The sequence below is a fragment of the Brassica rapa genome, chromosome A01, assembly GCF_000309985.2.
Source record: "Brassica rapa cultivar Chiifu-401-42 chromosome A01, CAAS_Brap_v3.01, whole genome shotgun sequence".
Lineage (NCBI taxonomy): Eukaryota > Viridiplantae > Streptophyta > Magnoliopsida > Brassicales > Brassicaceae > Brassica > Brassica rapa.
The window spans coordinates 25,944,032-25,970,398 of NC_024795.2; the positions used below are offsets into that span (position 1 = coordinate 25,944,032).

Sequence of the window (26,367 nt, forward strand, 5' to 3'; positions counted from 1 at the left end):
TGCTATGTTTCCTGATTTTTCTATTTCTTTCATTGCAAGGAAGCATAATGTAACGGCCGGGCCGACCTCCTTGCCAAAGGAACTCGTTCCCAAAATTCTATTTTTTTTCATGTAAACTCTGTAATTCCAATTTGATTAGCTTCAGAGGCTAATTTTTTCACTTTGAATTAATAATACATGGAGTTCGTTGGAAAAAAAAAACTAATTCCTATTTCATTTTAATGCTTGTAACTATTATAGTTCTTATTCTAGATGTATTTGTAATGACCTGACGGGGTCAAAAAAATTGAAACAATCAGAAATACGAGTCATTGTGGCTGATGATAAATAGTTCGAACTATAGATGATCCATTGTTTCTTGTTTAGTGACGGTTAAAAGGAGCGAGGAGCTTGTATATTTGTATTTGGGCCGTAAAGGAAATTAAAAAAAAAGGCCTACTCTGACCCAAGACGCCTAACCGGTTATCTTAAACTAAACCAAAACCGGTTATTGATTTCTTCTTCCAGAAAACGACGTCGTACACGTCGTCTCTCCTTCGTCCCTCAGATTTGATTCGAGGATCGGAGATATGATATGATGAGTTTGTCATTTTGTTGAATCTTATTTGATCCATCGATCTCTCTCGATTCCGATCGCGAAAACACGATTTGCTTATTCAACGACGATGAAGATGCAATTCGTTATGCTGGCGTTTCTGGTGACTCTCTCCGCGATTGAATTCGGATTCGCTTCTCCCAACACCGTCCCTGCTTTCCTCTGGTCTCCCCATCTCCAGTTACGCCTCTCTCTCTCTCTCTCTCGCAATCTCATTATATAACCCATCGCGATGAATTATACAAATGTCTCTGCGTTGGGGAGATAATTTCGATTTCAAATTTTTTGATAAAGTCTGAGACTTTTTGAACTGCTTTGTGACTAAGATTACATTTTTTTTATTTGAATCTTGAAATCAGGGGTGGTAATGGTGGGATGGATGAGGCTGTGAATTATCAGGTCATGTCTGCAAAGGATCTAGTTGACTCTGTCTTCACTCAAGGAGGATGGTCTAACATTCTTGTATGTTGTTCTTCTTATGTTTACTCAGTGAATGTCAACTTGATTCTCTTGTTTTGAATGTTTTTTTTTAATTTTGTCTAGTGCTCTGAGAAGAAGGTTGAGCAGCCTGTTGTTGATGTTGCACTTGTGTTCATCGGCAGAGAGGTAAGTAATAAGTATACTGTTTTTTAATCTATGGAAAGAAGCTATCTTTTTTGAGTGTACATGAGTGATTTGATGTAGGAGCTTCCTTTTAACATGATTCATAAATGTGAGGAAGCTATCATCTCGTGTCGTGTCTCGGTGTCTGTATAAGTGAATGATGCAGGAGCTTCTTTTTAATATTAGCATAAATGACCTTTTGGATCTTTCATTTATAGAAACTTAATATTGCAAGAAAGTGAAGCGTCTCTCTTCTGCATCTTCTTTGTTATGCTGAGAATATTAATATTAGCGTTCTCTTCTTCCTGCAGTTACTGTCTTCTGATGTTTCTTCCAAAAGGAACTCGGAACCTTCCCTTGTTAACACATTGAATGTAAGTGCAACTTTCCCTTTCTACAGATCTCTGAAAAGTTGTTTGATTTTAACCTACGTGAACATACAAATCTTTTTTTTTTCAACAGGGTCTCTTTACATCTTCCAACTTCTCATTGGCATTCCCATACATTGCTGCGCCAGAGGAAGAAAGGATGGAGAGTTTGTTGCTTTCAGGGCTTAAACAAGCTTGCCCTCACAATGTAGGAGTCAGCAATATTGTGTTCTCAGATTCTTGCTTTGTTGAGGATGGAATGATTCAGAAACTATCAGATCTTCAGTCTTTCAAAGTAGTGTTCCTTCCTCTTTATGTTTTCATTTTCACTAGTTTCAACGGTTTCAACCCTGTAAGTCACTCCTAATATAACTCTCAATATATTTAACAGGATCATTTGCTTTCTAGAAAAGAAACAAGGAAAGAAGGAGAAACTGACTTGGTTGTGCTCTGTTCCGAGGGTTCTGAATCAAACAGCCAATCTGGCCAGTCACATTCAGAGCGTAAGTGGAAAGATCATTACTTCAAAAGAATGTTATAATTTGAGAAAGAAGTTAAGCAATTCTATGACTTATTATTCTGTAGGTGAAAGCATCTCCGAACTTGTTAGTTCTGTAGAACAATCAGGCAGTAAATATACAGCTCTTTATGTCTCTGATCCTTATTGGTACACATCTTACAAAACTCTCCAAAGGTTCCTAGCTGAAAGTGGTACAGGTAACAGCACCGTTGGTGTTGCTACGACCTGTGATGAACTCTGCAAATTTAAGTCATCACTTTTGGAGGGCATACTAGTGGTTAGAACTTTACTCTTTGTTACTAATATGATTCCATCTGTTTTCATTATTTAAAAGCATCTGGTTATGTCTTTATGCAGGGAATCGTTTTCCTTCTCATCTTGATCAGCGGACTTTGTTGTATGGCCGGTATCGATACACCAACTAGATTCGAGACTCCTCAAGATTCTTAAGCTGTTGACCTCTTAAGAGTCATCCCCAACTTTTGCTTTGCTTTTTGCTTGTGACGGGTCTTTTCTTCTGCATAGTGCGTATGGTGAAAAAGGTACTTGTTACACTACCTTTAAAACAAAAATTGCATATGCGTTTAAAAAGTCCCCTTGTAACATTTATTCATCTTGTTTGTGAGTCTTTCCTAAACGTGTTATAAGTTAATAATGGAGAGCGAGTGAAAACCATACATTCTTTTAAATATATGTAAGATTTTATACAGAGGTCTCTTGGTTGTATCGTACTCATATCAATTTGGGAATTTGGAGATAGATATTGTGGAATAACTCAGGACAATGATGTCGATAGAGTCAGAGTGATATGACATGTTTACTAGTACTTGCAAAGCTTTTTGGGTTTAGGGAAAGTAAAGGAGAAGAAATTATTGAAGAGTTATTTGCATAGATTTTCTGAATAACTAAGAAAAACTGACTGTTTAGTTATATTAATGTGGTATGAAACATCTATTTTTGTAACATAATTTGATTCAATATTTTGCACATTCATCATATATGCTTAGGTCCTTATGGTCCCTCCTGCATGGACCTATTGACAAAGTCATAAGATCATATCTTTCAAAAAAAAACATATGACATGTTAGTTTACCAAAAAAAAAAAGAAAAAAACATGACATGTTGACGTCATAATAATTACGAAATGTTATTAAAACGATGAAAATGTACGGCCACGCAAGTAGCCTACTCGAGCAGGTCCATTTTGATCTTTTCGATAACTTTGAGATTCCACGTTCTGATTTGTCAAAGAAAAAGAGATATACATATCTTACGGTCTCTGTTTTACAGCTTACTTATTTGGTCCCCTTGCTTATTTTATAAACATGCATGTTTATTTATTCGTGCCCTTTCGAGTACCTGTTGGGATAAGTTAACTAGGGGTACACGTAAATATAAATATTCCCTTTCTTTCAAAAAATGTTTACGAAAATTTGTCTCTTTTCTCTCTCTCCCTATTTTCCCCTAAGTTATTTTCTTAGTAAGTACTATAATTAGAAACTTATGGTTCCTATCAACTTACCAAAACCAGGTCTACTTTGTACAAGTGGGTCTTCTTCCTCAAACCACGTATTATTATTGTATTTTTCAAAGATTATCTATTTACCTAGATTAACCACAATCTTTAACTCGTAGCACCTTATATTATATATATATATATATATATTAAATATATCATGATGATTTATAAATAAGAATATTATTGTTTTGCCAAAGGGTTTACAAATTTCAAGATGGAAAGGGACTGCACTTAATTTTTTTTATCAAGGAAAGGAGATTCAACAGTTCAAGAGATGAAAAATGGCTATACGATATAATACATTGGTAATCTATATATGTCTAATCTCTGTTTAATGGTGTATCTATGTGTATACGTGTGTATTATATCTATCTATGTGTATATGTTTGCATGTGTGTGTGTATGTAATTGTGTTATGCGCTTTTTTTTGTAACACCTTTTAGAAAATATATCAGAGCCCATAATTGTGTTATGTGCATGTATATTATTATGAGGGTTGTATGTGTATGTGTATGTGGACCCATATCTCTTAATGGCATCTGCTAAAGCTGTAAAGCTTTTGCTGCTTAAGAACATTAATATTATGAGGATGGAGAAGCATAGAGGAACCTTATCTCTTTAATTATAATTATTTTTCGAATCTCTTGATTCTTCAATTCTATTTTATTACAACTGGTGTATATTTATTTCGCATTAATTTTTAGGGTTTTCGCATTAAATGAAAAGAAAAGAATGCATCTCAAATCTTCTCCCTTTCGATTTAGTTATATTATTTCCTCTCATCTCTCTTTCACCATCTTCTATATAAATCGAGAGCGAGGAGTCTTCTAGTATTCATAATATATATACCAAACAAAACATATGTATACACCTCCTCTTCCATCTTTATTGTTACATTCGAGAAGAAACCTACCAGAAATATATGGCATCACATATATATCTGGTGTGGTTTTCATATACACATGCGTGTATATAGGGGAAGGCGTATGTGACCAAAGTAGTGTGCAGCCAAGGATGACTTGCCGATTTATAATATCTTTATAAAAACTTTGTTAAGATATTTTTTTTTTTCAAATTCATTGGTTTTGAGAAGTTAGGAAGGAATAATTAGGATATACAATTATTTCGCATTTTAAAGAAAATTAACATGATCGGCAAGTTGCCCTTGGCTATACGCTTCTTTGTGTCGCGCATAGGTTATCGTGTGGTGGTAAGATCACAAGAACTCAAGCGGAGGAACAAATTAAGCAGAATAAAGACGTAAGTACCGTCCAGAGTTTTTAGTACTTGAATATATATAGATGGTTAATTAACATGCTTACAAATATATTTTTGTATAATTAGATCTATATTTCTGTTTCCTTAATTCAAGTTTTTTAAAATATAGTGACAAACCTCACGTGGGTTTGAACTGATCTTCGTTATACGTGAAAGAACCAAGTATTTCTAACCAAAACGGAAGAAGAAAAGATCAATTCTATTATTTATCTGTGGGGACTGCGGGTTTGCATTCTTGTGAGATAGATGTAGGATGATTTTACACTTCACAGATATACCTATGTATCTACCCTAATCTATCTATTCAACACGTGTTTCTCAGGCTATTACATAAAGACAAATATGTATGATATTGTTCAGTGAAATTATGTTTTAAATTAACTCTCGAAACTATGTATAATTCTGCCCACGGTAGGAATTGGCAAGTTTTACTCCCACAAAGCGAACCTATTATCATTATTACCCCTAAAACAAAATGTTTATAGTATTAGACCATGGGTATTAAATGTCAAGTTTGGGATTATGAAAGAACAAAACTTGGGTTCACCCCCTGTGGTGAACTCTCTAATTCACCTCTACTCTTAACACCAATCAAATTGACATGTAAGATTAGTAAAAAAGGAAATAAAACTTAAAAGAAAAAAATAGGTAAAAAAAAAATAAATCGCCGTTAGCAAGGAATAGAACGTGATCTTTGTGTTATCTCTTAGGTTTTGAGCTTCAAATCCACATGGCTCTGGTTGAAGATATGCAAACATCATAATAACAAACATGGCTCTGGTTGAAGATATTTAACAGAAACAAATTCTTTATTTTCTATGGGAGTAAAATCAAACCATATGTTGAAAGTATAATTCTTGTAAAATTTGTAGAAGAAAAAGCGGATCCATTAAGATGGCCAATGAAGAACAATATAACTATGGCAATGCATTGGATAGTTTTAGGCTGCAGCCCGGGAGATTCCTCATGTGTCATTGTAGAGGATGAGATCAATGCTACAATAGTACGTCCTCTCCCTTATGGAGTCAAGCTCCATGCCATCGTTGAGTGTGACATGTTGATGGAGTTTGTGAAGGATTTTAAAGGCACTGCTCAGATTCTTGAGAAAGGTTATGTCACTGATATTCAAGACAATAGGAAAGACGTGGTTGTGGAACACTCGAGCAGCTTTGCAGTTCTCAAAGTGTGGAATTAAACCAGGAAACCTTGGGTTTGGTGGGATTATATCTCTGATTTACAGGTCAGATGTCCCACGAAGAAGAAGAAATACAACAAAGAACTTGCAAATCTATATTTTAAGAATACATTAAAAGTCTGTTGCTGTGACCTTACTACATCAAAGATCACGACACTTGCATCAGTGAGTTCTCATGAACTTGCAAGTCTATATTCTAAGAATACATTACAAATAGCGTTTTTATTTAAACAAGTTGTAGTGTCTGATTTCCAATTGCCATCGGTTTCTTTTGTTGAATTTTAGGCAAGACTGGTTCACAAGTAAAGTCATCTTCTTCCTCCCTGGGGCCTGCAAGTTTGAATCCCATACCATCATCTTCATCTCCACCATCAGCGCTCTTTCTACTCATAAGGCAACATGGCTTGATTTGATTTGGAGAAGATGAAATCGAAATTTGATTTGGAAGCATAGAACTGGAGACTCAGCTTTCTATCTTCTCTGGGCTATAAAGAAGAAGACGTCGATGGACGGCGTAACAAAACACACGTTATTTTCCTTGTTAACCGAGACTTTTTTTTTTGGGAAATTGCACCCTATATACATGAAAAAAACTTAAATACACTAACTAACTAAAATTCTCTCCTCTCTCCTACTTTTTCTTCCTATCTCTCTCTACTCTCTCTCCCAAAATCTAATTTTCATTTTTTTTTGGTTATTTGGCAAATAAACCCTTTTTTGGGAAACCTATTTTTTTCTTTTAAATTTTATTTCTTTTTTTATTAATCTTACATGTCAATTTGATTGGTGTTAAGAATAGAGGTGAATTAGAGGGTTCACCATAGGGGGTGAACCCAAGTTTTGTTCATTATGAAATGAATAACAGTCTTTTGTGTTAGAATCAGGATTATATTAAGTAAGCTAAATGTTGTATATATTACTATTAGTGAAACAACAATGGGATCTGTAATTATAGTAGTAGTATGTTAAATGAAATTAGGAAAGGGTTAATTAGTCACGTAATACACTCACTTGTAAAAAGTAGAATTTTACATATATCAAATAAATAAATAAAACTTTTGTGGAAGTGAGTTTAATTAAATAGTGTAGGGTGTAGGTAATGGCAAGCCCTTAACGATACCACAAAGGTTGGTGTTGAGTGGGATGTTGTATTCGTCTCTTAGTGATTTCTCAGGGGAAAGAACACTGACGTACATTTGCTGTCCCAAGTATCTTCTCTCCCAGTTCTCTGATCTGATGTTCCACATACCGGCGTTGTCGAATGTCAAGAGGATGGCGGACCACGACTTGGGGAACACTTGCACGGTGTGTCTGCTGACCGCATCGAGCAAGTTGTAGTTGTTTCTCTTCTCTGGTGTCCATGTTCCTGGCTCAGAACTGTTGAAAAAATATTAAAAAAATTGTTAGGAATCTTATATCTGAAGTAAAAGATCACGCCGGTTCTGCGCATAGCTAAGTGAAACATTGGCCTATAGAGTTATTAATGAAGCTTACGCGACTGAGAAGAAGGAGTAACCATCCAAATGGAATGATTGCATGCTCTTCTCGTGGTTCTCGAAGACGATTTCAACAAAGGTACGGAAAGTGATGTTAAGGACATTAGGCTCAACGGTTAGTGTAGTGATCTTGGCTGCTGGTTCGTCCTTGATGACATTGTATTTGAAGACCTTCTCGGACATCTCGAAGTACTCAGCAAGCTTCAAGGGAGTCTCGGTGTCAACGTGTGATACACCGTTAAGCCCAAACCTGACCTTACCGTCCACCAAGTTCTTGGTGTTGGCGAGCTTGATGGTACGTGTGATGTTGATCTTTCCGTAATGGTAAGATCCTTGCGGGTTAGGCCTGGCCGCGCTGGCGGTTAAGTTCCATCTGAATGATCTGAACTGGTTAAGAGACCAAGCCCATCCAACTGGAGCCTTGGGAAGCACATTTGAAGGCTGAACATTGCTTCCTTCGTAGCTCATCACACCAACAGTGCTCACTTCCTTCTTGAGGAACCTAGTTGATGCAACCATGTAGTAGCTCTTGGCCTCTTGGTCAGCGGTCACAAGAACAGCAAAGCACTGTCCAACGTGGACGTCAAGTGAGTCGTAGTCGTTCTGGAGAACGTGAGATCCTTCCATCTCAACAAGCTTCATCTTGTGTCCTTGGATCCTGAAGTTAAGAGTGGATTTGAACCCAACGTTACAGATTCTGTACTTGTAGGTCTTTCCTGGCTTCATGGTGAAGAGAGGCTTGTTCTGTCCTCCGACTTTACCGGACTTTCCGTTGATGAGAACACCGTCAGGGGAACCAAGAGTGCGGCCGCTGTCAAGGAAGGTCTTGAGAGCGGTGTGGCTCTTGGTGTACCAGTCGTTGATGAGGATGGTGTGGTCATCTTCGGGGTCAGCGTAAGGGACGGGGATGAGGAGACGGCTGTTGACACGGAGGCCACCGAAACCACCGGAGAAACGGTGGAGGGCGGTTGATGGGTAGTAGAAGTAGCTACCGATCTGGTCCTTAGGCTGGAAATGGTAAGTGTAGTTGGTGCCTGCTGGGATTGGGCATGAGGTTCCGGTCACACCATCTTGCCATGAGTTCTTCCTGTGCTGGAGACCACTCCTGCCATGTCACCGAACCCACATAGTTAAAATGTGTTTAAATTTGCAATGAAGACTAGCATAATTACTTGTGGCAATATAACCAATCTTAATCTAAAACTGAGTCAAAATGTGTTTAAATTTCTTTTTGTTTTTATTATTTTAGTCTGATTTAATATATGATAAACTGAAATTACATTTTATTTGTATTTATATGTTATATATAGATGTAATTATGTGAAATTAATATAACATTTAAAAAATAAGAAGAAGATTTGATTAACGATCCAAAAAGTTCTTGTTTTCCATTTAGTTATGAATTATTCAAACCTTAGATCCAGGAAACAATATAACATAACTATACCAAAACCTTTTTCAAACAAACCTACAAAGATCTGAAAAAAATAATCATATGTACTGTAAATGAAAATATCAAACGAAATGAGAACTTTCCATTTGCATTTCGCGTTTGGCCTTTGTAGAAAACAGTTATATTAAAAATGAAAAGTATTTTGTAGCTTTAAAATGTCATTTAAATTTGTAAAACCGAATGCCTATATAATAATTTAAGAAGAAACGAGAGGAAATGGTGACTAACCAGGTCAAGAGGAAAGGCTCGTCAAGGTTGTTGAAAACATTGATGACGACATTGTTGTTGGATGTTGAGTTTAGGTTAGGACCAGGGAACTGTCCGTTGATGAGAATCACCTGTTGAGGAATTCCTAGAGGCGCAACGGTTCCGTACGTCACGTTCCACGTGTAGTAAAAGTAAGGATCGCCGGCATTCACCAGCGCCACCGTCGAGACGAGGCATACAAACACCGTCAAAAGCCTACCACCCTGCATTATCTTTTTATTGATAAATTAACCCTTTCCTATATAAAATATAATATTTATTTTTTTCCTCAAAAGCAAGAAGAAACTATGTTCTCTTGCTCTTGACGAGTCTTTTGGTGATGTCGCGATTAACTATATATGCAGGTGAAGATACCTTGGTTTGTACGGAATCGTTGCCTAATCTCACGCTTCATCTCTAATTCTACATGTCTTCCTATATGTGTAAGTTCTATTTTTGAATATCTCTCTCTTTGGTTCTCATGGGGTTTCAACGTTTTGAGCCAACAAACAACTCGGATCGTATTCTAATAATGGAAATGTTTTTACACGATGCCAAATTAACTACCAATCAAGTTGTTTTAACATGTTCCAGCTACAGTATACACACGGAATTTTTTTTGTGGTCTCCTAAAAAAATAAATAAGTTACTACACTTTGTAATTTTAACATTAACAACCAGCATTTTCATTCTTGATATTTCAAAAAAAAACTCTTAATTAGATATTCTATAAATATGATATTTTGGCAGGAAATATGTATCCAGATTATATATGCAAAATTTTATTAATTGAATTATTCTCAAACGATGCCAAATTAACTACTCATCAAGTGATTTGTTTGTTAACATGCTTCAGCTGCGGTATACACACGGAGAAAATGTTGTGGTCTCCTCAAAACTACACTTTGTAATTTTATATTAAGAACTCGCATTTTCATTCTTTATATATTTCAAAAAACAATATTTGAAAAAAAATTCTTTACCAACCAACGAGAAGTTGACCTAGTGGTTAAATTAAACTATTAGATGACTTAATAAAAATCTAAAGATTGTTTGTTCGATTCCTGTTTCGAGGGATCTACTAATTATATATTTCAAATTTTTGTTGTTGTTTTATTGGTTAATAAAATATTATAAAAATATGATATTATTGGTAGGAACATGTATCCAGCTTAATGGTTTGTTCATCCAACTATTCAATTTTTCTTAGGATCTAGCCTAAATAACTTAAAATTCGGCTAAAATAACCAAAGAAAACATGACTAAAATAATCTATGATGACAGTTTAGCTTAAAAAAAAAAGATCTCCGCTGGTTATATGTGGTTCTGAAAACCATGGTCGTGGAGGCCCTGGTGGACGTGGTCAATCTAACTAGAGACTGATATGTTTTTGTTATTGTAGAGATCATGGTGGACGTGATCAATCTAACTAGAGATCTCGAATGATATATGTTTCTCTAGCTCCTGCCATTTTTTCTTTAAGGTGTAGTAGTATCATCAATTAAAAGTTGCGTGTAAATATATTTCTATTCTCTAAAACTACCTGTGTTTAAACAGTATGACCGACCTTGAAATTTTTAGTTTCAATATTTACCTTGTATTTTAATAGAAAGTTATTTCATACACAAAAACATATGATGACAAATAATTATAACAATTCTATACATTTAACATTTAGCATGTACCCATTTTTGTTTAGACATGCACATTCAACTATATATATAATCTCTAGCTGATTCAAATTTAGAAAACCTATGATATTGTTGTTGGAGGTTGAATAGATATTGGGACCAGGGAATTGACCGTTTATCAGAATAACTTGTATAGGTCTACAACTCTATCATATGACTATTATATTTTCTAGCAAATTTGGCAAAAGATATGAAAGAAATATGAAAGTCAAAGCCATAACAAACTAAAAGAAATTAAAAACACCAAAAATAGGGAGAGGTTGTACTTCAATTTCCCAAATATGGACGAGAAGAATAGCGAAATGAGAGGAGAAGCCAAAGAAGTGAGAAAAAGCAGGAAAAGAAAAACATTCGTCTTCACAAACCCCCTATAAAAAAAATGCCTTTAATCACTTCCACAACTTGAAATTCAAATTCCAGTAAACAATTAATACCCCCACGAAAACATATAAAATCCAAAACTGTTGTCGGAACCAAAAACCACTTACTGTTATGCGAGGAGCTAAACTCTTGGCCGCATGCCTCTACCTGGCTGCAGCCGCAACGTTGGTGGTCCAAGCCGAAGACCCCTATTTCCACCATGTATGGAACGTGACCTATGGAACCGCATCTCCTCTCGGCGTTCCACAACAAGTCATTCTAATCAACGGCCAGTTCCCTGGTCCCAACCTCAACTCTACCTCCAACAACAATGTCATCATTAATGTCTTCAACAACCTCGACGAACCTTTCCTCCTAACTTGGTATTAATATAATATCACTTTCACATGTGTACAATACCAGCTAATAATAGGGTTTCTTGATTTATGCATACATGTTTTTTTTTTAATATTGAAAACTCTTTACCAACCAACGTCAAGTTGACCTAGTGGTTAAAACTATTAGATTACTTTATAAAAATCTAAAAGATCGTTTGTTTGATTTGATTCCTGTTGGGAGGGATCTACTAAGAATCTACTATATGTGTTTTAGGAATGGGATCCAGCACAGAAAGAACTGTTGGCAAGATGGGACTCCAGGTACTATGTGTCCAATCCCAGCAGGCACCAACTACACTTACCATTTCCAGCCTAAGGATCAGATCGGTAGCTACTTCTACTACCCGACCACAGCGATGCACCGTGCCGCTGGTGGATTCGGGGGACTACGTGTCAACAGCCGTCTCCTAATCCCGATCCCTTACGATGTTCCGGAAGATGATTACACCGTCCTCATCGGTGACTGGTACACTAAGAGTCACACCCAGTTGAAGAAGTTCCTTGACGGTGGCCGTACTCTTGGTCGTCCAAACGGTGTTCTCATCAACGGAAAGGCAGGGAAAGGCGATGGATCTGACGCACCTCTCTTCACCTTGAAGCCTGGAAAGAGCTACAGAGTTAGGATCTGTAACGTGGGTCTCAAGACATCTCTCAACTTTAGGATTCAGAATCACAAAATGAAGCTCGTTGAGATGGAAGGATCTCACGTTCTTCAAAACGATTTCGACTCTCTCGATGTTCACGTTGGTCAGTGCTTTGGTACCATTGTTACCGCGAATCAAGAACCTAAAGATTACTACATGGTTGCATCCTCTAGGTTCTTGAAGTCGGTTATTACAACAACCGGACTTCTCCGGTACGAGGGAGGTAAAGGACCAGCCTCTTCGCAGCTTCCGGCTGGTCCTGTCGGATGGGCTTGGTCGTTGAACCAGTTCCGATCCTTTAGGTGGAACTTGACGTCTAATGCAGCTAGGCCTAACCCTCAGGGATCTTACCACTATGGGAAAATCAACATCACACGCACAATCAAGCTAGTGAACACTCAGGGCAAAGTCGATGGTAAGCTTAGGTACGCTTTGAACGGAATCTCTCACACTGACCTTGAAACTCCGTTGAAGCTCGCCGAGTACTTTGGTATTGCCGACAAGGTCTTTAAGTACAATAGCGTCGATAACCCGACCCCGGAACAGACCAAGAGCATCAAGATCGAGCCACACGTTCTTAACATCACTCACCGCAACTTCATCGAGGTGGTGTTTGAGAACCACGAGAAGAGTGTTCAGTCTTGGCATTTGAATGGTTACTCTTTCTTCGCCGTCGCGTAAGTAAAACAAACAAAAAACTCTGTTTTAACCACATTCTTGCGTAGCAAGTAACTCTTCATTTTAACCTAATTTTCAATTTATTCACTGTTTAAACCACATTCTTGCGTTGCAAGTCTTTAATTTAATCTAATTCTTTTTTATTTTTTCTCTGTTTTAAAGTGTGGAGCCAGGGACTTGGACCCCAGAGAAGAGAAAGAACTACAACCTCTTGGACGCAGTGAGCAGACACACAGTCCAAGTCTACCCAAAGTGTTGGGCAGCAATCTTGCTAACATTTGATAACTGTGGAATGTGGAACATTCGATCTGAGAACACAGAGAGACGTTACTTAGGACAGCAGCTTTACGTGAGTGTCTTGTCGCCAGAGAAATCACTTAGAGACGAATACAACATGCCTGAGACAAGCCTCCAATGTGGTCTCGTCAAAAACACACCTAAACCTGCTAACCCTTACGCTGGAGCCTAAGTTTATTACTTTTACAAAACAATAACAAAGAGTTTAGATTCTTCTTCTGTTGGTTTGATCGATGTGAGACATTTGCCGGACGTCTACCCAACGGATTTATTTTCTTGTTTTTTTGAGTCTTTTTAATTATTTTAACTTTACAATTTTGATTTGTAAAAGTATATGGTTTATTCGTATATGCATGAGATTGAAATGTATGTATGTCTATCCCATAATTTATTTTTTGTTCATTTAAACAAAACTCATTAATCTTCTTTTGTCTTTGTTCTTCACTTTCTTCCAAGTATGTATGCATGCATAATCTTCGATGAAATAAGTAGAGATCTTAAGCAGATTACACAACGGACCTGAAGAAGTTATAATGGGCTTTTAAAAGCCCAAATTAATGGCCTCATATATAGTACATGTTAATTCCGACACGTTGTACTTCCAGATCGGACGGCCAGCTGTCTGCAGTGGGAGTTTACGTCATGTGGACCCCACGTGTGTTTCGCACTATCTTCGCCACTATTAATCCATTATTCTCTTTTTGTACTAATGTTTTTTGTTTCCTTTTCTTCGTCCACTAATAAATCATTTCGCTTCCTTTAATTATTCCGAATAATACGCAGAGAAAATAATCGCTTCATGTAATAATCTAACTCAACCTCAATAATGTCGGCATCTTCCTCCGTCTCATGAACATATGATGTCTAAGGGAAGACTTCGTTGAATGATTTGTTTCAGTGGTACGCTCTTCGCTTTATCTCAGTTGAATTATTCAATTAGCTTCTCTCTTTATTTGTTGAATTGAGTTTTGTTCATTGTAGTTCGTCTAGTACTTGAGATTTGTCTGTGATGTCTTGATTGGTTTTGTCTTAAAAGTTATGAATCACAGATCAAACGATGGAGAAAGTGAGTGTAAATGGAGTACTAGTATCGCCTGATGATGGTATTGGATCACCTCAACGATCCAGCAGCGTTGATAGCTTAAAGGTTGAATCTCCGGGTGGTTCGACGAGAAAAGGTTTCGGGTTGAAGAAATGGAGAAGGATCAAGAGAGATACTCCTGTGAAAGACGAGTCTGCTGCACCTGTTGATGACGGTAGTAAGTTGCTGAAGCGTAATTTGACTGGCTTGGTGAACCCTCCTTCTAAACATGTAGACTTGTCTTCGGTTGAAGCAAGACAGGGTAGTGAAGGCTCTGTTGGATCAGTAAACATGATGGCGCATCATCATCATCACCATCTTCCAAGTGTAGTCAACGGGTTTAGTCCCGGTCCAGGTTTGTTTACTGTAGGCCAAGGTTTTGAGAAGAGTGAAGAGCATAGCGGAGGAGGGAAGATTGATTCAGGTAGCCAAGGGAGAGATACCATCAAGAATGGAAGCGAAGAGCGCATAGATTCGGACTTGAGAAGTAGCGATTTTGTGTTTTCTAGTGGCGCAGTTTCTGCTGCCAACCGTATAGCAGATGGTCAAGAAGCTAGGGAACTAGTTGAAACATATAGCAGAAGCGAGAACGGAGGAGAAGATGAAGATGGAGTTGAGAGTCATAAGAAGAACAACCATTATCAGGCAGACAAGGATCAAATAGCAGATTCTATCAGATGTCTTGCAGCTTTGCAGGAAGCTCTTTGGAAAGGTTTGCACACAAACCATACTTCTCACTAAAGACACATGATGTTTCTAAACTAAAGTGAAACATGTGCAGAGGTTACAAGTTTCCAGGAGCTGAGTAAGGAATCTATACCACCACTACATTCGAATATTGATGAAGACAATTCAGGATCACAGGTACTGATCTTGAAGCAGAAGGTGAAACTTCTCCAAGTTAAACTCGAGGAAGCGAGAGCTGATCTCGACGCAAAGGAAGCCAGAATCCAAGAACTCGAAAACGCGAAGATTGAAGCTGAACTTGAAGGTGTTTTCCAGAGAAAGATGGAAGCTGAAATCCAGCATTTGATGCTCACAAGTTCTCTGAACTCAACGCTACTCAAAGAACATCCGAAGAAGGTACATTCTGTAGCTGAAGATCCTGAACCAAACCGTGGAAACATGTTGGGAAAAACATGCAAGTCCAGTTTCTATTTCTTGATACAGTTGATCTTGCTAGTCTCCATAGTTCGGTTACTGCTCCTCCAGTCCTCTCCTGCTTCACAATTAGTTATACCAACCTGACAACAGTTCATGTTGGTGTTTACCAAACATTTTTTGTTTTCTTCAGATTTTCATTTATAAATGAACAAGGTATGATGATTTATAATAAATTTGTTAAGCTTGTAATCTAATTATTTTTTTTTTTGAATAAATGTTAAATTTTATTCAGAAAAAACTGTATTACATCAAGAGTGCTACTCTGTTTTGCCTACACTTCTTATGAAAACTTCCAATGTCTGTCTATACAAATCATGAACTAGGTTGCACACCAAACCATGTTATCAGACCTTCTTCATAATAATCTCCTCTACCTTTAGCGATAAAAGCTTCAACCTCATATACTTGTCCACAAGCTTTGTCAAACCATTGATATCTCTCGGCTTCTCCCCATGCCTGCGCGCATTGTAATCTAATTATAATGAAAAAGATATACTATAGTTTAGTTAAAAGCATGTCCACATTCTAAACTCAGAACCAACTCAAAAGGATCTTTAACACTAGAGTTCCTACAACAACACATACAAGAAAAAAGAGAAGACTCACAAGGCACAAAAGAGAAGATATGGATTTCAGAAAGCACATGCTTGGTGGTGACCAAACCATTTGAGAGACGAATCTAGAGTACCTTTCCTGTGCTGGGATCTACTATAAGACCCTCTGGATTGTCCCCAACAATAGCTAGTAATTTACCATTTGGACTCAAAGATGCATGCTGCACCAACAAGTGGATAAAAGATTAGTGATATGCTAAATCAAAAGCAAGACCATCATTATAAGTCGTCTTTTACTGCAAATGTACTCACTTGGGTCTGCGTAAATCCTTCCAGAAAACTCCCTGGATGTTTCTAAATGCACCAAGCGAGATAACTTGGTCACTTCTAAGGAGAACTTAGCATTCTGGTAAATACCAACCTCAGATGGTGCAACATGACCGTGAACATTGAGAACTTCCTTCTTTCCAGACGTTAGAGAAGAGTAATGAAATTAGACAAAAGATATACGTCGTGCTCGGATGTTGCCCACACCAAGTTCCTCAGCTATGAAACCAAATAAAGATTCTTAATCAGAAGTTAGATAAATCAAGCGAACTACAACAAACAAGACTACTAACAAAGATGCGTTAAGTAGAGGCTGTGCTAATCTAAACTCTAGGAAACAAATGCAGGGATCATTACCTTTTCTGATGATAGGGACATGTTCATAGTGTTCTTATACTGTTGTAACCTAGTTTGTCTGTACTTCTCTCTAGAGATACTAAGCATGACCTAAGGAATGCCCTGGATATCTTTCCCTGTCCGAACTTGCTCTGCCGTGGTATCAGCTATTTTATTATTCTGTAAACCCCCATGGAACACGAAACTATTATAAGATATATAAACAAAGAGGAAGAAAAAAGCTGAAACAAATGGTAAAGTAACATACCGAGTAATCAAATTCTTCAACGTCAGAATCTGAAGCACCTAGATCATCATCATCATGGCCACGGAACTCCTCATCCATACATCAACTTCCACTTCTTCCATCTCATCATCATCCATACTTGTTTTTTTTTTTTCGATTTTGATATGACCAGCGAATTTATCTTCACACCTTCACCAATTAACTACCATCTACGTGATGAGTGCAAAAAGGGACTGTCCGATCTTTTCTTTCTATTCTTTTTCTTTTTTTTTTCTGCTGCCAATTTAATTTCGACTTTTTTAATCTTGATCGAAATCTGGTGATTCTTCGGGTTAACCAAGCAGATCTTTACAATGTGCCAATGTGGTAAGAAGTTGATAACCAGATTTGGCTTTCAGACATTATTTTTACTATGACATATTAACCCTTGCTTTCAGACAATATTTTTACTAAGGACAGGTTTGTGTTTTTTTAAGATTTTTAATGTCGGAATCAAAGAACATTGGGCATGTGTCATATAAATGGGCTTCGTTTCAGGGCCCAGAGGAAAAGGAAACAAAATAGATGCGCCGTTGCCGGGAATCCAACCCGGGTCACCCGGGTGACAGGCAGGAATACTTACCACTATACTACAACGACTTGGATGCTCTTTTCAAAAGCAATAAACTATTTCACAATATAAAGAACTCTAGCTGGGTTAGCTTCAAGAATCAAAGCATATCTGATGGAGTATCTAACACTACACCATGTGGTAGTGTAATGTCATATATTGCTTGATCTATCAAAAAAGGTTTTCACCGTCGTGTATTTTTCACCACAAATGGCATTTCATACCAGAATGCCCATTATATAGTGTATAGCACAAGAAACAGTTTTCAAACTTTTTCATAAAATCACTGTAAATTAACAAAACTTGTAACCTTCTAAGTCGCTAAGAATACTTATGGGAGCGGGGAGGGAAAGCCAAAAGAAATAACCTTCACTTGTTCGAACAAAACGTCTAACAGGTTCAAGTTTGTGGGAACCACATTAGAACAGAATCAGGTTTACATCTTTAACATTTCTTCCCTAAAAACACTTTGTGTTCCTGAGATCATCAGCTTTTAATTAAGACCCAACTTGCTTCACACCCGTCTTTTCCACGGTGTTTATATACCTCCATCTATAAAAAAACAAACGAAATCAAGAAAACAAAACTCTTGCAGTTCCCATCTTCAAATGAACCAACTAACCTTGTTGAGGATCTTCGTGTACAAAGAAACTGGCAGCTACTATTAAATAACAAAGAATGAGCATCAACCCTTTGAAGTAATTCGATGTCCCTTCCTGCATATGTACATACAGATCCATTATCAGTTATTGGTTTTGGATTCTTACTGTCACTCTTAAAGGTGACTTTACCCACCTGGATGAAAAAAGCAACTACTATAACGGTAATAAACAACATGGCCGTCTCAAAAAGCTGAAAATTAAGATCCATCTGTTCACCCATCATCCATCCAATCACCACACAGCACGGGACCTAACCATATCAAACAACAACAGAAGATTATCTAACAAGCCTTGTTAGTCAAAGATATATACACTGCTCTTGCAATGTATTTATGTTTACATACCGCGAACATGGAGATCTGGATAGAGGAACCAATAGCCACGCCCAACGACAGATCCTGTAGAGGTTGTTAAACAAAAGAAGTGTCTCAAGACAAACTGAGAATGAAGAGTGTCTATAGATGTTAGAAAAGACTCTGTGCCTACCAGTTTATCTTTCATGGCAAACATGATAGCACCTGCATGCTCCGCTGCGTTCCCAACAATAGGAAGCAATATGACACTTATAAACGCTATTGGTATGTTCCAAGAGACCGATGCACCCTGAAGAAAAAAAATTACACTCTAATGAATAAACTCAAGAAGTGGAGACACACAACATATAGCCAACGAAAGAAGTCTAAGTTACCTCAATGGCATCAACAAGATAGCCAGAGAGAAGAGAGACCCAAGCAGTCAATATCGAGAGCCATATGATAGATTCCCACTTTGAGATCTCAGGATCTTCATCAGAACTAGCTTCCTCGTTCTGATTCGTTTCCTACAAGTTTACATCACATATCAAACAAGAAGGCAAGTCAAACAAAGGAGTCAACGCCAGGTGGCAGACAACAAACCTCTTCAAGAGGGCTATAAGAACTAGACTGGCTCTTCAACTGGAAGAAAAGGTAAGCAGCATAAGCTATAAGCATTATACAACTGCTAAACCTCGACAAAGCCAGCTCCGATGATCCGGCATGAACCTCACTATGCGTGTAGTGAAGCACAGCAGGGAAGAGTATCCCCATAACAGCCATCAAAAGCAATCCTGAATTAACAACCGCAAGCCCCTGGATGCAGAAACAACAGGACTCAGAAACCAAAAGAGAGAATACAAAGGAAGAAGGATGATTAACACTACTTTGTCAAAGACTTGGTCTTTCTGGTGAAACACTAGCCCACCGCAGAAGAAAGCGCAGCCGAGTACAAGCAACATGTTGGACAGTATCGATCCTAACAAAGTCAGCTGAACTACACGTATCATTCCGTTTTTCAAAGCGAAGATGGATATGATCAGTTCAGTCACGTTCCCAAATGTAGCGTTTAGGAGACCTCCCACTGTAAAAAAAAAAATTGTATTAGCATTTCAAAAAATAGAATTTGAATGTGTTTTCAGAAGGAAGCAGGTTCATACCAGTAGGGCCAGTGTAAAAAGCAAGTTGCCTGTTTTTCAAAAAAAAAAAATACACATAAGTGTCTCAGAAAACAGAATGATGATATGGTAAAGTTTAATGCTTACTCTGTGGCGTATCCTAGACGCTCGGCTAATGGTGTGATGCCTATTAAGCTCAGCAGAAACACCCATCCCTGAAGGCACAGGCAAAAGAATCACTTCTTGGACTAGAAATGAAACTAGTAGTAGTATTAGTACACTTACTTTACTATCTATCATGTAGTGGACCAGTATTGCTAGAGGACCGAAAGGTAGTAACAGGTTGAGTTTGTTAGATAAAATAACGATCCTGATGCTTTTAAGGACGGTGTTCTTTGGTGATTTAGTGGTGTGTGGAGGGAAAGTTGGAGAGAGTGATCCTCCTTGCTCCATCAAAGAAGCTTCTTTAGCTTGCTTGGCATCTTCTTCGAGTTTGAATAAGGTTTTTTGCTCAACTTCATTAGCCGACCCCATCTGTTACATAAGAGATTTTTATTTAATAAAAAAATCAAAAGAGTATTATGTTGGCGTGAACTTACTTCAACTTGTGCTTCAATAAGAGCCGGGACGTTACAATGACTCATAACCTCTCGTGCTACCAAAACATGGACCACTAAGAAACTAACAGCGTCTGGTTGTGGTGCAACCTGTGGAACAGAGAAACTTCTTGTGTGAGATCTAAAGTTTGTAACCGCACTGAGTTAAAACATTTACACCCAACAAAAGGTAGAGTCTTGTGGATATATAGACAGTTGTTACTTCATACAAAAGCACAGAACTTTACTGAGTCAACAGCCAAAAAACGATACTTTCTAAATAGAAACTCCCTGAAACCGAAAGAAATCGAGAGTTGGTTTAAGAAAGGAAAAAAAAGGGGGAGACTATACCTTGCGGTCAACGAAAGAAGAAGACTTGCAGAAACCAAATCAGAGCATAGCCTCTAATAAGAAATGACGTGGAGGGTTTCTATTATCTTCTTCTTCTTGTTGTGATGTGGTGAAGAGAAAGGAGAAGTCGAGTGGTGATTTCAAGAGAGATAGAGTAATAATAGTTTCATGGACGTGATTCTGGAAGTCGATGAGGATCTCTTAGATCTCGGATGCTAGTAGAAGAGCACCAGCGAGGAAGTTTCGTTCTGCGTTGAATTTGAAATCTTTCATCAGTTTGAAGAAAACGAAGTTTTTATTTTCAAAAAAAAAAAAAAAAAAAAAGTTTTTATTTTTCCTTTTATTTATTCTTTTTCTTTTTGTCTTAGAGAAAGTAAAGTAGAAGAAGACACAAATAACGGCGCCGTTTTAGCCTTTTACGACAGTTCCCATTTCCCCTCGAGAAATCTATAGCCTCTTTGTCCTAATATACAACCCCCGCGAATGTCGGAAATTTTGTAGTATATATCAATAACTTGCATTTGAACAAAAAGAAAAAAATAATATATATATCAAAATTCTGTTTTTGTTTCTGTAACCGATTTTCAAAGTCAAAGCTCCTTTGAAATAAAGTTTAATTTATGGTACAGAATATATAATAGTATCATAAGGGGTGATTTTTTTTTTTTTTTTTTTTTGTAACAGATAAGGGGTGATTAATAAGAAAAATTAAGTAACAAGTGAGTGAAGTCATGCAAAATGTCACATATACCATACCATGTATAAAAAAATGGGTCAACTCTTAAAGATGTGACCTTAATTGAAACCCCCAGTGGGCCAGAAATAGATTTGACCCAAATTGGCCCATTAGATTGATGTCGCATTTGACTTAATCACTCATGAGCGAGGGAACCGGCTTTTTTCTCCAAAATGTGTGATCCCGTTTACAAAGCTTCAACGACTTATAGTTGAGAGTATACGGACTCGATATAGCTGGGTTCACTACGATTTAGCCCGATTCTCCAGTAAATTAAAATGGTATCATCCCAATAGATTACGGGTTTCTAGAATCGCATAAAATAGTTAGTTCGATTGAGCATAAAACTAAACTTGGAAAGAAGTTGAGAAGTACTTTTCAGTTAAGCACATGGCCTGACAGGTAGCTTCATACCGACTTGTTCCTCTATTATACACATTACTATTGGTTTGTTCAGCTACGTTGTTGTTTAATTATTTTATCAAGTAAGCCAAACACTAGTCTACATATCTTAACTGTCCCTCGAATCAATGACCCCTATGAAGTCTGATGAAAACAAATTTTACTTATTGTTTAAACAACAATTCTAATGAAAATTGCAAAAGTTATGTTATGTGACCCCTATAATATATGATTTGAATTAAAATGACCCCAGTAAAAACTGTGGCTGGCTCCGCCACGGATTATACACATTACTATTGGTTTGTTCAGCTACGTTGTTGTTTAATTATTTTATCAAGTAAGCCAAACACTAGTCTACATATCTTAACTGTCCCTCGAATCAATGACCTTAATGATCTACTTAGAGTTCCTATACAGACAACACCATATCCACGTACTAAAAGACTAGTAATAAAGTATTTACGTGAAAGAAGAGATGGTAGAAACAGAAGTATAATTTGTTAATCTTCATATTTTAAAAACATAAAGCAAAAGAAGAGTCAGCGTCTGTGGAACTTGGGGGGTACACACAAAAAATGAATCCCCCACCAAGCATCCAAAAGAAGTAGTAGCCCCCACCATAACTACACAATTATGAAATTGACCATTATAATAATCAAACCTTTCATCATTTTACTATTTTGTAAGAAGTATAGACGTTAATTATTGCTAGTCACTCATCATAAAACAACGAACACAGTTGAATTCCACTCATCCATTTACATTTACTTACTAAAGTATTCTTTGCTTATTACTTGTATCAATCACAGTCATCTAGAAGCTTATTCTTATTGAGAGTGAATCATATATATATGCAAAAATAACTAACAAAGTGAATCCCCATTATCCAAAAATTAATAAAATAGTTAATTTATGCCTACTAGTATCAACTATAATTTACAGACCATATCTACTTTAAATTTTTTTACTAAAAGATGGTTAGTTTTCATTATCATTTTTCCACACAATAACATTTGCGTTGACAGAGTAAAATACATTTTCTACACCTTCTGTTATAACATATAATAGCTGTTAATAGTAATTTGTAAATTGTAAGTAAGATGGTTGAGTAATCAATCGTTTATATTAAACACAAAATAATGATTTAGGAGTGTTACGCACAAAATCGTATATATGTTTTGTGTTAGCCTGTTAGGGTTCGTTGTCTTCTAGAAGTCCTGTGCATCCCCGTGGCCCAACCGACACATCCTTGAGAGACACTTTTGTCTCTTTATCTGTACTGTACCTAAATATATTCATAAACGTAAAAAATGGTTTGGTAGATAAAGACAAGAAAAAAGCTTCTAGAATCAGTGCGTTGATATTTATCATGTCGACGAGTTTATTTTTCTTTGTTGTAAAAGATACTTTGTGTTTTGCTCTTTATTCTCAGCCGTTGATTTGCTGGGAAGATTTCTTCTAGAAGGATATTTTTGTTTTTGGAACTGAATATATTATTCTGCAAATATTATAATTAGTGGATATAGCATTGTTAAACATTAATAGTACTAAATGAACACTATTGTCACATTTAAATAATGGTTAGAGTTGACTGTTCAAATACTACATCCTTTTCATTGAATAGCCAGATTTAATTTCATAAAACATGTACTAATACTCAACATTAACAATTCTCTAATCAATGATAATGCAGAATAATGCTATATATACAGCTATATGACATGTCATCATTACAATCATAGTGAGCCGATAAAATAACGAGAGCCGAGCCGACAAAAAGTGTTCTAGAAGGCCAATCCATTGAACTGGATGACACGTCATCGTACCATAGTAATTTTCACAAAACTGGTGACTGCCACTCTTTTCCCACGGGTTTATACCTTTCTTTTTCCTTTATTTTCGCTCCTTCTTAATCACTTTATTTCCACATTAACCCCATAAGTTTCTCCAACCAATTCATTTAAAACTTACATATATGACAGTGGAATTTGATTAAATCCCCTTAAATAAAGTTAAATGAACATTTAACCATTTCTCTACTTTTTAGTAACAGCTAAAATGAACATACTCTAAAAGACTAAAACCAAATTACTAAGTAACCGCATAATTAAAGTAATAGCTATCCCTTTTAGATTAGCAATTAAAATAATAATAAACAATGGGCTAATGAGCTCTCTCTTTATATAAAGGGGACATATCTCAATCCTTCTCTCCTTGTGATTCATATCTAAATCCTCTCTCTCTCTGCTTCCTCAAATTTCACAGTTTCTTTCGAAATCTGCCCTCGAATTTTACATTAATTACATAAATGTCCGGAATCTTAGTTAATTGCGCCGCTAACTCCCTCCGCTTCTCGCCGGGAACCAGCCTTCCTCATCCGAAGCCAACCAGATCACACAACGGCACCGCGCGGTTCCCCACCGGAGCTAACTCGTTCAGAGCTTCCGCGCAGACTCTCAACGCGGAGCCAGCTGTAACCGTTCGCCGGCGAGCGTCGAGCCTCTACGAGCTGCTGAAAGTCAACGAAACGGCGTCCTTGCCGGAGATCAAGACGGCGTACCGGAGCCTAGCTAAAGTCTACCATCCCGACGCGTCGGAGTCGGACGGGCGAGATTTCATGGAGATCCACAAAGCTTACGCGACGCTCGCGGATCCGACGACGAGAGCGATCTACGATTCGACGCTGGGAGCGCGACGGAGACGTGTGCAGGTCGGGGCGATGGGTCGGGCGGGTCGGGTGTATTCGACGACCCGGAGATGGGAGACGGATCAGTGTTGGTGATTTAGGTTTCAGGTGATGATGACTTTGCAGCAAGGGCACTTTTTTTTACTTCATTTTTCCCCTTTTGTTACTTTTTTTTTTCCTTTTGTCGTGTATTGGGAAAATTAAGGGGAAAGATAAGTTTTATCAGTCCTTAGCTTTAACTTTGTTAACATAAATTATGAATAGAGAGATGTATATTATTTTTGTTTTCTGGTTTATATATTTTTCGTAGTCAAAGATCAGAGGCATACGAAGAACTGAAGAAGTATGCTGCCGACTAATTAGAACAAGTTGGTAACACATATTTTAAATGAATTTTAAAACTATTGGCAATTTGAAAGATATTTGCTCAAACAGTCGACTGTTTTGTTTTAGTATAGCAAGAGATGCTTTTCTTTTGAATTTTTGGTTTCTCTCTGGAAAAAATATTGGTCCACGGACCACCATGGTCTAAAAGACTAAAACAGAACACTTCCTTGCAACCACAACCGAATAATTACAGTGAAACATTATTATTATTATTTTTTTGGTAACACCATGGTCTAAAACAGAACACTTTCTTGCAACCACAACCGAATAATTACAGTGAAACATTACTTATTAGATTTTTATCATCAATTTTGTTTTTTTTTTTTTTTTTGGTAAAAATGTAAAGATATTATTACCAATTTTAAAATTTTTGACAGAATTACAATGATTAACAAGAAGCAGAAAATAAAAAAAAAATCCTAAACAGAAACATAAACTCGAACTAGGCTAAAAAGGGGCAGACACTACAAACCATATCCACTAATCAGAGGCTCGACTCAGTCAGCACCAAACGCTTGCCGCAAAAGAAAAGAACCACAGTTATAGCGAGAGACAGAACCCGGTAATTTTGGCCCCTCCCCGATGATCCGCTCTTGATGATTTGGCTCAGACAAGAACAGCTCACGATGGACCTCAGAAGCACCCACCCACACGATCAGACAGCAACGGCAGAGGTCAAGCACACCCGCTTTGACCAGATCGAGCATTTATTCAGCGCAAAAGCAACCAGCGCAACACACGAACACACAAACACGGGTAAAGAGACCTCCGAAGTCCCAAAAGGAGACAGAGAAGACCTCACCACAACCAAAACACAAACACACAAACACGGGTCCGAGAGAACAGCTGCTCAACTCCAGAATAGCTCCAATAACTGAAAGAAGAGTTAGTGAACTAACACTGCTGCGGAGACCAGGAGCATCCAACAGCACTGGGATGTGGTAGACCACCGCAAAGAGTCACCGTGGGAACAAAATGGCGACCGGAGATCACCCGATACAACCACAACCATTACCACGCTTTACGCCGCGTCTGAGAACCAGACAACAGTTTCTTCGAAAAAAAAAAAATTCTAAGCTGAGCCGGTGACTAACGGAACAACCACCTCTAAGAACAGGAGCAGCCATCAGTTGAAGCGAAGCCGGATACAACTTCAATCTTCAAAGGAGGAGCTGGATATGAGCCGGCAGAGAGATACATCGAGGGAGAGGGAAGTCGCAAGAGCTACTGCTCAGTGGCCATAGACGACCACGTCAACCATAGCTCCGCCACGATCCACACGCTTACGCCAGAAGCACCACCACGCGGTGGTTAAACCACTGACTGGACGCGTCTCCGAGGAGAGAGGGAACCTTCAGAGCACTCCTAACTTCAGAGAAGAGGGATGACTCGCCAAGACACCAAGGAAGCCACAGAACCTAAACCCAGAAAGCTTCCCTACCCAGGACCATAGCGAGAATAGAACTACCTCTCACT

General features: G+C 37.6%; 6 protein-coding genes across 9 annotated transcripts; 4 read left to right on the forward strand and 2 right to left on the reverse strand.

The window, feature by feature from the left end:
• Positions 1 to 515: 515 nt before the first annotated feature.
• LOC103849765 lies at positions 516 to 2,845 on the forward strand. Of its 2 annotated transcripts, none has more exons than XM_009126496.3 (8): positions 516 to 775; positions 955 to 1,057; positions 1,139 to 1,201; positions 1,510 to 1,572; positions 1,661 to 1,861; positions 1,958 to 2,069; positions 2,152 to 2,363; positions 2,444 to 2,845. In XM_009126496.3, the coding sequence occupies exons 1-8, from the start codon at positions 666 to 668 to the stop codon at positions 2,534 to 2,536; spliced, it is 957 nt and encodes a 318-aa protein (XP_009124744.1). In that variant the 5' UTR covers positions 516 to 665; the 3' UTR covers positions 2,537 to 2,845. The 2 variants fall into 2 exon arrangements, with proteins under 2 accessions (XP_009124744.1, XP_009124745.1); XM_009126497.3 differs by having other exon boundaries at positions 526 to 775; positions 961 to 1,057.
• A 4,129-nt stretch (positions 2,846 to 6,974) lies between these two features.
• On the reverse strand, positions 6,975 to 9,600 carry LOC103849762 (L-ascorbate oxidase homolog). The gene is made up of 3 exons (XM_018656091.2): positions 9,256 to 9,600; positions 7,573 to 8,679; positions 6,975 to 7,455 (listed from the first exon to the last, which is right to left on the reverse strand). The coding sequence occupies exons 1-3, from the start codon at positions 9,501 to 9,503 to the stop codon at positions 7,155 to 7,157; spliced, it is 1,656 nt and encodes a 551-aa protein (XP_018511607.2). The 5' UTR covers positions 9,504 to 9,600; the 3' UTR covers positions 6,975 to 7,154.
• A 1,561-nt stretch (positions 9,601 to 11,161) lies between these two features.
• On the forward strand, positions 11,162 to 13,768 carry LOC103849761 (L-ascorbate oxidase homolog). Its single transcript, XM_009126495.3, has 3 exons — positions 11,162 to 11,707; positions 11,937 to 13,043; positions 13,207 to 13,768. Exons 1-3 carry the CDS (start codon positions 11,457 to 11,459, stop codon positions 13,511 to 13,513), a joined length of 1,665 nt encoding a protein of 554 aa, XP_009124743.1. The 5' UTR covers positions 11,162 to 11,456; the 3' UTR covers positions 13,514 to 13,768.
• Positions 13,769 to 14,019: 251 nt separating this feature from the next.
• LOC103849760 (WPP domain-interacting protein 3) lies at positions 14,020 to 15,862 on the forward strand. Of its 2 annotated transcripts, none has more exons than XM_009126494.3 (3): positions 14,020 to 14,241; positions 14,378 to 15,134; positions 15,204 to 15,862. In XM_009126494.3, the coding sequence occupies exons 2-3, from the start codon at positions 14,399 to 14,401 to the stop codon at positions 15,668 to 15,670; spliced, it is 1,203 nt and encodes a 400-aa protein (XP_009124742.1). In that variant the 5' UTR covers positions 14,020 to 14,241; positions 14,378 to 14,398; the 3' UTR covers positions 15,671 to 15,862. The 2 variants fall into 2 exon arrangements, with proteins under 2 accessions (XP_009124742.1, XP_009124741.1); XM_009126493.3 differs by having other exon boundaries at positions 14,042 to 14,241; positions 14,391 to 15,134.
• Positions 15,863 to 17,071: 1,209 nt separating this feature from the next.
• On the reverse strand, positions 17,072 to 20,960 carry LOC103849759 (vacuolar cation/proton exchanger 2). Of its 2 annotated transcripts, XM_009126491.3 has the most exons (13): positions 20,681 to 20,960; positions 20,333 to 20,440; positions 20,019 to 20,267; positions 19,881 to 19,948; positions 19,776 to 19,804; positions 19,503 to 19,699; positions 19,219 to 19,431; positions 19,011 to 19,142; positions 18,809 to 18,925; positions 18,667 to 18,720; positions 18,456 to 18,572; positions 18,283 to 18,376; positions 17,072 to 18,212 (listed from the first exon to the last, which is right to left on the reverse strand). In XM_009126491.3, exons 2-13 carry the CDS (start codon positions 20,375 to 20,377, stop codon positions 18,199 to 18,201), a joined length of 1,329 nt encoding a protein of 442 aa, XP_009124739.1. In that variant the 5' UTR covers positions 20,378 to 20,440; positions 20,681 to 20,960; the 3' UTR covers positions 17,072 to 18,198. The 2 variants fall into 2 exon arrangements, with proteins under 2 accessions (XP_009124739.1, XP_009124740.1); XM_009126492.3 differs by lacking the exon at positions 20,681 to 20,960 and having other exon boundaries at positions 20,019 to 20,248.
• Positions 20,961 to 24,013: 3,053 nt separating this feature from the next.
• LOC103849758 (chaperone protein dnaJ 11, chloroplastic) lies at positions 24,014 to 24,800 on the forward strand. Its single transcript, XM_009126490.3, has one exon. The coding sequence runs from the start codon at positions 24,127 to 24,129 to the stop codon at positions 24,598 to 24,600; it is 474 nt and encodes a 157-aa protein (XP_009124738.2). The 5' UTR covers positions 24,014 to 24,126; the 3' UTR covers positions 24,601 to 24,800.
• The last annotated feature ends 1,567 nt before the right edge of the window (positions 24,801 to 26,367 follow it).